At 52.3% G+C, this 9924-nt stretch overlaps 1 protein-coding gene across 1 annotated transcript; it reads left to right on the forward strand.

Annotated features, from left to right (window-relative positions):
- Nucleotides 1-251: 251 nt before the first annotated feature.
- Nucleotides 252-8979, forward strand: NKX6-3 (NK6 homeobox 3). The gene is made up of 3 exons (XM_066639649.1): nt 252-633; nt 5236-5405; nt 8752-8979. Exons 1-3 carry the CDS (start codon nt 252-254, stop codon nt 8977-8979), a joined length of 780 nt encoding a protein of 259 aa, XP_066495746.1.
- Nucleotides 8980-9924: the final 945 nt, after the last annotated feature.

Below are 9924 nucleotides of genomic sequence, written 5' to 3' on the forward strand. Positions count from 1 at the left end.
CAATGGACTTGATTGACCCTTGGTTTGGCCAGTGGCACCACTTGAGGTGCCTGCGCACTGCCTGCGCACTGCGCACTGCCGGCTGCCTGCGCACTGGCAGAAGTGCCACCAAGGAAGACTGGCAAGAGAACCCCCTGGAGTTGTGGGGGGGGGGGATGTCACTGCCGGTGCGCTGTGCACCCCTGGATGCCTAGAGGCTGTGCAGTTGGTCACCTGTCTGTGTGAGGCTTTCCTCCAGTGAGCAGCAGAACATGGACTCCACTCTGCAGGGACCATTCCTCCTCAACAACCAACCACTGCCCTCCTTCCCAGAGGTGAAGGCCCCCATGTGCCAGTATTCCATGCAAAACTCCTTCTACAAGCTCAGCCCGCCAGGGCTCAGTGCCCAGCTGGCTGCTGGCACCCCGCATGGCATCAGCGACATTCTCAGCAGGCCGGTGGCCCCCCCAAATGGCAGCCTCCTCTCCGGCTACTCTCCAGTCGGTGGATTCAACGGACTGGGCACCCAGAGTCTTTACTATGGTTCCCAGGTGGGAAACTACTCCAAGGCGGGGAGCGAATATGTGGCCCGAGGCAGAAGCTGCTGGGGAGAGACAGGGCAGGAGTGGCACGGAGGTCGGCCATGTGGCAACCGTGAGTAACAAACAAGGCACAGGGTGGTTGGATTTGGGGGTGGGAGGGCACTGTTGTGTGTGGGAGGCTGTAAGGAGAGAGAGATCTGCATGGCCAAAGCTGGGATGGTGAAAGGAAACTGACAAGGATTCATTCCAGGCAGGACATGGCCCGGAATGTGATGTGATATTGCACAATTTCTAGAGTAAATAGGAGTGAGTTCTCTGCCCCAGGGAGCTTACAGTCTAAGGGCGGAACAGTCAGGACTGCAACAAAGTGAGGAAAAGGATAGACAAGCAGTGATTGAATAGCTGCAAACATGGCTCAATGTACTTCGGCTTTGAGTTTGGAGTGAGGACCAAAAGTTTAATGTGGCCATCAGAAGGTAGCACAATTGATAAGCTTGTACCATATGCCACCCACTCTGTACATAGCGATTTATGCACTCACAGAAGCAAAAGCAAAGGACCGACAGGTCCCTGCTCCAAAGACCTTACAGTAGAAATGTTGATAGCAGGAGAGATGACAAAGGCAGAAGGAGAGGAAAAAAAATAGGAAGAAATGACAAGGCTGACAAACTGATAGACATCCTTGAGTAGGTGCAGAGTTTGGACCACAGTTGAGCATGGCACGCTGGTGCCTGACCTCCCTCCCACACACTTTTCTAGGACTTGGGCTGGCCATCCAAATGCAAGAGTCTTAGCTCCCGCACGCCCCTGAACATGAGGGTCTCCATCCCTCTCTTCTGGTTTGAAATTAACCAGTGGGGAAAGGGAGGGGGCTGTAACTTGTCCAACAGGTGGCTCAGAAAGCCACAGAATGGCCCAAGGAGGGCATGCATTTCCTTGGCCCTCCCTTTTTCCTGGGCCAAGGGAGGGGTTTTAGGAGTCAAGCAAGGTTCATCTTTGATGGCCACAAAGTGCTCCTTGGAACGACAGCTGGCGCCAAGTAGCCGAGTGCTGCTGATACAGGGCCCAATAAAGAACAGTGCAAGAGGCAAAGGGGCACCCAGCGGGCACCAGGGAGGCAGCCGGGGCCCAAGGAGCAATGAGTAGCACTGGCTGTAGCACAATCCTGGCTGCTTGGAGCTCTCTCCAAACCTTGCCCTACCCTTTCCTCCAGGGGGTGTCAATTGAGGCCACATCCTCCTCTGGGTTCCTTCCCTTCCTCTCCTTTCTCAGTTCAGCCCATTCCAGAGACCCTGCCAAGGGGGCAGGGCAGGCACACTCCCAAGCTGGGAGAATTTCAGAGGGAATAGAGGAACTTTCCCCTCCCATCACCAGTCCATTCAAAAGGGGGCAGCTGCCACCTTTGTCTCACAAACTTGCTCCTGTGCTTGTAAGAGCAGTTCAACACCACAGTTCAGCATTAGCACAGGGGTGGCCAACCTTTCGACTTTAGGGCTCCTGAACCTTTCACAAGTGTGTAGAAGATGGGATTTCAGCACACGCAGCTTGTTATCTGTGAGCCTGCCATCATCTCGGGGAATTGGGTGGCGGAAAGAACTTCAGCAAAGTCTGCTTGTTGGGCAGCTGGATTGTTGGAAAAGGCAGAAAAGCAGGGAGAGGATGCCATATCAAGGTGCTAGGGTCAATCAAGGTGCCCCCCCGTGCCATATCAAGGTGCTAGGGTCCATTAAGCATGTCTGATTAATCACCCTTGCAAGCGCACAAAGCATAGCAAATGTTTCAGGGGACATCACATGGAACCTGGCAGGGGCTGAGAGCTGAATCCTCTTCCCACCTTACCTCCCTGTAATCAGGCAACTGGCTGCAGCTCCATGGTCCAGAAATGCCTCGGATGTCACTGATTCAATTCCGGCATTTCCAGGTGCAAAGGATCAAGCAGCAGATAATGGGGGGGGGACCCTCCTTGAGACCCTGGGGGGTCTCTGCCAGTCAGAGTAGACCAGGGGTGGCCAACCTGCAGCATGCCATATGCCAATTTCAATGCACAGGATCTTTGAATGTGGCACTCTACCTGCCTCCTGCTGCCTGCGGCTTGGCCAGGATGGCTTACACTGTTGAGGGGATGGGAAGCGACTCTGCTTCCCTCCACCAGCAGCGAGACCTTCTGCACCTCATCCTGCCCCAAAGGCCTTGTCAGTGACCTGCGCAAAGCCTCTGCGCCTAACCGGCTTGGTGTGAAGACCACTGCCAAGATGGGGCTAGCGCAGGCTGCTCGGCTGCCAGTCACCTGCGCCAAACGCTGGGGCAGGAGTTAGCACCCCAGGCTGACCTGCATACAGGTGGTTGACAGACCAGCCTGCACTTGCCTGGATCAGTGGCAGCCTTTGTGCCAAGCCATTCCTTGCAGTTGGGCGCAGAGGCTTTGCCCAGGGAACTGATGGGGCCTTTGGTGTTTGGCATGGTGGGACGAGGTGGGGTGGGACAAAGCACAGTAGGTCTGGCCGCCACCAGAGACAAGCAGTATCAGTTCTTTCCCCCTCTCAACAGTGCAGGCTGTCCTGGCCAAGTCACACACAGCAAGGACCCCACTGGAGGCTTTACCCAGGTCGCCGACAGGGGAATCGACTCTTTTGCATGTGCCGCTTGGAAAGTGTCCATGTACCACTAGTGACACTCTCGTGCCATGGGTTGGCCACCCCTGGAGTAGACATTACTGGACTATATACGTACTAAAACTGAGTGGCAGGAGACATTTCTTGACCCAGCATGTAATTTGTGAAACTCCTTGCTGCAGGATGTGGTGATAGCACCTGGCCTAGGTGCCTTGAAAAGAGAATTGGACCGATTGATGGAGGAAAAGTCCCTCACAGATTACAAGTCTTGATGACTATATGCAATCTCTGAGTTTTAGAGGTAGCCTACCTCTGAATGCCAGACACAAGGGAGTGGAACAGGATGCAGGTACCCTGTTGTCTTGCATGCTCCCAGAGGTATCTGGTGGGTCACTGCTGTGATATACAGGAAGCTGGACTAGATGGGCCCTTGGCCTGGTCCAGTAGGGCTTTTCTGATGTTCTTATGTTCTCAGGTGAACAGTAAGGCAGAGTCACCTCTTCATCCCACCCCAATATTTTTTCTAGCCTGGCCCACTTTTCTTAAATGGGAGAGAGCTGTTTGGGGTGATGGAGTCGAGAGCTGAAGGAGGGAATTGTTCTGCTCCATCTCGCCCACAAGGTTCTTTGGATGTTAACATCAGAAGAGCCCCACTGGATCAGGCCAAAGGCCTAAACCATCTTTCTGTATCTCACCGTGGCCCACCAGATGCCTAAGGAGCACACAAGACAACCAGTGACCGGCATCCTGTTGCCACTCTCTTGTACTGGGCATTCCGAGGTAGCCAACAGCTAAAACCAAGAGGTTGTGTACGCCCATCATGGCTTGTAACCTGTGATGGATGTTTCCTCCAGAAATCTGTCCGATCCCCTTTTAAAGGTGTCTAAGCCAGATGCCATCAACAGATCCTGTGGCAAGGAGTTCCACAGACTAATTACACGCTGGATAAGGAAATGTTTTCCTTTATCTGATCCCAACACTCAGTTTTAGCGGATGTCCCCTGGTCCTGGTCTCAAGTGAGAGGGAAAAGAACTTCCTTCTCTCCACTCTATCCATCCCCTGTGTAATTCTGTACATCTCAGTCATGCCCCCCTCCACATCTACTTTCTAGGCTGAGAAGACCTCATCTACTAAATCAAACCCACCGAAATCAGACTCGCCTACCCCTGTGATAATGTGAGAAGGAAAGTGGGCGGGGGGAAGGGGTGATGGTGAGTCCCCTTCTCATTCTGCGCAAAGCTTGCAGATGTTTCCTTTGGAAAAATCCAATGACCACAGGAGGGTAACACCTTCATTAGTGGTAACAACAATGGCACCAAGTTGCGTGAACAAGTTTTGGACTTGTCCAGAATTCTTTTTCCTGGCTGAGTGTGAAGCCAAGACGTGGTTGGGGACAGAGCAGGGAAGGCGGGTGTGAGTTGCAGCCTAAAGGCTGCAACTTGGATGCAGGTCCGGCTAGGACACAGGAGGTGCTGAGCAGGCTTGATGAGATGTACCACTTCCAGATGAGCCACTTCTTGTTTGGGGGGGGGGGTGTCACTTGTTTCCCTGCCTCACTCCTATATTTTTCACTATGGTCTAACAGGGTTAGACTAAAATGAATGATGGGGATGTTGTGGAAATGCACAAGGTCATTCCTAATGTCACTGGGACTGCGCCTGAGCGTGTGCAGAAAGCTGGGCGATTTTCAATCCTGATGGAGGTATTTCTCGCCTTCCTCCCCTGCTAAAATTTCTTCTCGCCTGCTTTCCAAGAACATCCATGGCTACCTCCACCCATCTCACCTTCACTCTAGACTGGTGGGATGTCTGAGCCTAGATCAGCCAGTGGAGGTATGGAATGTGGGGGGTGTTAAATTTTTGGGTCCCTGGATGCCCGATGCCTCAGCTACGCCACTGAAAGTCCCCCTGGGGTAAGGGAGGCAGCCAGGCCAGAGTTTGGGCTGACAATGGGGTCAGGCACTTGGTGGAGCTGTGGTGGGATTGTCCTGGCTGGCAGACAATTTGGAAGGCAACCCAGTTTGGGGGTGGTGCGAACAGCTCTGAGCCCTAGGCACCCTGGGTGACGGTCAGTAACTCTGCTGCCCCTCTCTCCCCACACAGCTGCAGGGCATGTGGGCGAAAGTCTCCACAAGAAGAAACACACACGGCCGACCTTCACAGGCCACCAGATCTTTGCACTGGAGAAAACCTTTGAGCAGACCAAGTACTTGGCAGGGCCGGAGAGAGCGCGCTTGGCATATTCCCTGGGCATGAGCGAATCCCAGGTGAAGGTGAGTGACTCTGTCCTCTTCCATATCCCATTTGCATAAGCTGAGCATGGAGAAACTAGGGCATCAGTAATGACAGCCACAGACTCGAGGCTGCCCCTTCTCTAGGATAGCTAGGAAACCTGGGCCAAATCTAGCCCAAAAGAGGGGCTGCCAAGTTCTCTAAGTTGCCAAAGTAGGGCTATAGAGGCATGATGGGAATTCATGTGTCTGTATCGGGGCTGGCTATAAGTCAACTGGGCAAATTGCTCCCAACTGGGCCCCGAGCCTAAAGGGGCCTAATAAAGAGTTAAATATGCTTAGATTCATGGGCAGCCCAATCCTAATCTGTGCTGAAACAGACAAGCGGTAGGCCTGTGCTGTATTTGGCGCAGGGTTGGGGTTGGCTGCAATTGAACCCAGGGCAAGGGGAATTAATTCCCCTTACCCCACCTGGGTAATGGAGCAGCTGCCCCACTGGGGCTACTCAGATCTCTGCCACCTAAAGAGGTGGCAGAGATCTGAGCAGCCCAGTGCTGCCCCAGGTCGCCCAGGAGTGGGGTTAGGATCTGGGCTAAGTGCCAGATCCTGGCTCCACCCCCTCCTGGGCCCAGCCCACCCATGGGCTTGCCTGCTGCCTTGCACTAGCCTCCCTGACTCACAAGAAGGCACAAACATGCCTTACGGCATGTTTGCAACACTCTTGGACCAGCGCAAGAGACGTGCACCAGCAAAGGAGCGCTTAGGATGGCGCTCTTGGTCCATTAACTCACATGCACTTTTTAAGAGCACATTTTGATTGCTGTCCATTCTATCAGAGAGATATAAAGTCAACAAATAAATGTTCTTTCTATCTCTAAGATTCAGCTTTCTCCTTAAGGAGGGCCATTTTAGGATCTATTTATCCTGGGACACAGCCTGGTGACCTAGATGGTGGTGATGAAAAGTGAAAAAGGAGGGGGTCCTTAAAAATCTAAACACCCCCCCCCCAAAAGAACGCGGGTTCTGAAAATTGACCTCCTTTTGTTCCCCAAACCATTCGTTTTGGGATGAATGGCTCTTGAAACTAATAGGTCTCATTTGTTCAGGACATGAATGCACACCCTGCCCACTGTTCCTTAGTTCTAAATGTTCTTAGTTTGGGACCCACGGATTTGACTTACTGCAGGTTCCAACCCTTGTCTGGAGGCAGAGCGCCTCACCAGACCACCCGGATGTGATCAGAAGTGCCTTCTGGGAGGTGTTCTGAAAGGCCATGTGCAGCCTCCCCGCCTCTCAAAAGGCCTTCCAGAGACTTCTGAGAGACACTTTTCTCTGGGAAGTCTTCTGAGGTGCGCGGAGGCCATGTGTGACCTTCGTGTGCCTCAGAACACCTCTGGATGCAACCAGAAGGCACCTCTGGTCATGTCTGGAAGCACTCTGAGCTGCCCCCCCAGATCTCAATATTTGCAGTTTTGATGTCCTTGGGGGGGGGGGGTTTCAGGAATGGATCCCCTGCAGATACCGAGGACCAGTCTGTATGTTCTCTCTCTCTCTCTCTCTCTCTCTCTCTCTCTCTCTCTCTCTCTCTCTCACACACACACACACACACACACACACACACACACACACAAATCCAGGCCACCATTTCGTTCTTGGCATGCATTTGAGTGGGACTTCCTCAATGTAAAATTTCTAGAGTTGCCAACTGACCAGGAAAAAACCCGGTCTTGGCTTCCTTTTTCTTTTCAACTTTAACTTTCCCATGGCATGGGGATGAAAGGCAAATGCTTACTCATGTCTGCTATTAAAAACTACTGTTAAAAGCACAGGAGCACAGACAAGCCTGAACAGTTGATCACCTGGGCCACTCTGGAATCGATTTGCCCCAGTGCTCAATAGTTTGCCCACCATTGATTTCATTGAGTCACAGTAAGATGGGCTGTTGCTCAAAATCGGTGACATCGCTAGGGGGTGTGGGCCACACAGGGTGACGCACATGGGGGGAGTGACACCACCACTGGCAAAAATGTTTAAAATCTTGGTATTTTTGAATAATACCATCATGCTGTGTCATTTGATGTGTAATTTCACACAGAATGCAATGAAACAAACCGTGTTGAAATATCTCAATTCTAGCAAAAGATAAAGCCAACATGCCTGCGGGGGCAGGGCAATTGTGCATCGTCATGCCCACCGCCCAGGGCACTGCTCCTCCATCGGGGAGGTCCATCGGGGGGTGATGCGCTGGCTTCCCGCACCAGGTGACACAATCCCTAATGGCGCCACTGCCCAAGATCCTCAATGGTCAGCATTGTCCACCTTTGTTCGAAGAGGCAGCGACAGGTTTACTTTGGTTTTCAATCATAATAGGAATTCAGGCCGTCCAGGACAGAGATCACTAGTGGCGCATCGCAAGAATAACACTCAACATCTCTGAGCCTGCAAGAACCTCATGCGTAATATCTTGATTGTTTTGGCATTTTGGTGCCATTTTTCTAAGCAGGACTCAAAGCATCTCACAGCATTAAAAACAAATGAGATGCATACAAAAAAGAAGAAGAAGTAATAGAAGACTAGCAATCAATCTATATTACTAAGGGAACATAATTGAATTAATTTTTTAATCAATTTTTGAAAAATTAACTCATGTCTAAACCATTGGGGAGTGATAGGACCGGCCCATCCATGAGGCCAACTAAAGTAGTTGTCTCAGGTAGCAGATTGGTGGAAGACCCCCCCCCCCTTTTAATGAAACTTCCTCCCAGGAAAGTGTCTACTCAGGGTGTAATTTTTTACCCAGCGCATAATTAGTCTGTGGAACTTCTTGCCACAGGATGTGGGTGATGGCACCTGGCCTTAGGTGCCTTGAAAAGAGGATTGGACAGATTGATGGAGGAAAGGTCCATCACAGATTACAGGTCTTGATGACTATATGAACCTCCAGGTTTTAGAGGTAGCAGATCTCTGAATGCCAAAAGCAAGACAGCAGCAACAGGAAACAGAGAACTTTTTTGTGTTGTGGGTTCCCAGAGGCATCTGGTGGGCCATGGTAAGATACAGGAAGCTGAACTAGATGGCTCTTTGGCCTGATCCAGCAGGGCTCTTCTTATGTTCTTATGCAAGGAAGGTGGCTAACTTTTTTTTTCCTCGTGTAGGGTTTTTTGCACCCCAATACAGCTGTGAGACAAACTGAAATTCACCAGGTGAAGCTCTTACTGAGATGCAACTGCAGCAGCACCGAAAAGCCTCACCAGCTGAATTCCTGCTTGTGGCACAGCTGTTTGGGGCACAGGAGCCCTGACAACAAAAAGGTTGGCAACCTTAACCAGAAGGAACAGTTTTATTCTGGGCATCCCTGACTGCCAGCATCCCACTCCCTTCCTCCCAGGTGTGGTTCCAGAACCGGCGCACCAAGTGGAGAAAGAAGAGTGCGCTGGAGCCATCGTCGTCCTCTCCCCGAGCAGGGGCTGGCCTAGGCGAGCGCTCCGTCTCCGACGAAGATGACGAGTACAACAAGCCCCTGGACCCAGACTCGGACGACGAGAAGATCCGTCTCCTGCTACGCAAGCATCGGGCTGCTTTTGCGGTCCTCGGCCTGAGCTCCCACAGTGGCTGAGGGGGGCTGTTGCTGGTAGGGGGGATGCCTGCAGCCCGGAGAGGGTGGAGGCCGGATCCAGCAAGCTGGACTTGAGGGGTTCATGAGGAGGGAGGGGGGAGAGGTTTGGGGCAGCCTGGGCCCCTCGAGGAGGAGGAGGAGGACCACCTCCAGCAAGGGATTTGGGTTGCCAACTACAAACTCAAATCAGACTGGAAGCCTCCCTAAGTGCTGCATGCTGATCCTGGGGTGGGAAGGGGTGGAACGTGTTCACGGTGGCCCCCGCAGGCCCTTCATGCGTGGTGTGATTCCACCCTTGCAGCTTGCTGTACACACTCATGCGTCTGTCTAAAGCACAAGCAGATTCATCCATCCGCCTTGCCCACTGCTTGCGCTCGAGGCTCATTGCCCAGCTCCTTTAAAGTCAGCGTAATTAATGTTCACACATACCTCATTTCATCTTTCGCTTATATATATTTTTTTAATTGCAAATATTTTACGGCCAGTTGCAGAATGGCTCCGTGGGTGGAGGAAATGTGTGTAGTGGTGATGGCATGGGTGCTGGCCAATAGGCACCCTCCACAGCCAGCTTTTAAGCCGAACACTTGCAGAGCTGTGAATTTTGGGAGGCTCACCCTTGGGCAGAAAGCATGCATTAGCCATGGGGGCCCCTCCAAGCCTTGCGGCCCTTAACATGTTTCTCTTGGCTTCACCTTTCCATTGAGTCAAGGCTTACAAGGGCTCTGCCCCAGCACCTATCCTCTGTGCCAGCAGTCCCAAAAGGGGGGCATCCCAGCCAGTTGGAAGTGGTCGCTACCCTCTTAAGGGTGGTGGGGATGGCAGTTCCTGCACTTACGTGATTGTGCCACTGCCACAGTGGTCCTCTCTAGGGTGCCAGGAGTCCCTCTGCGGGCCTCCCTGCACCTCAGAACAGCCCCCTGATACGATCATGACCCACTTCTGGTT

Source organism: Tiliqua scincoides, chromosome 11, assembly GCF_035046505.1.
Source record: "Tiliqua scincoides isolate rTilSci1 chromosome 11, rTilSci1.hap2, whole genome shotgun sequence".
Taxonomy (NCBI): domain Eukaryota; kingdom Metazoa; phylum Chordata; class Lepidosauria; order Squamata; family Scincidae; genus Tiliqua; species Tiliqua scincoides.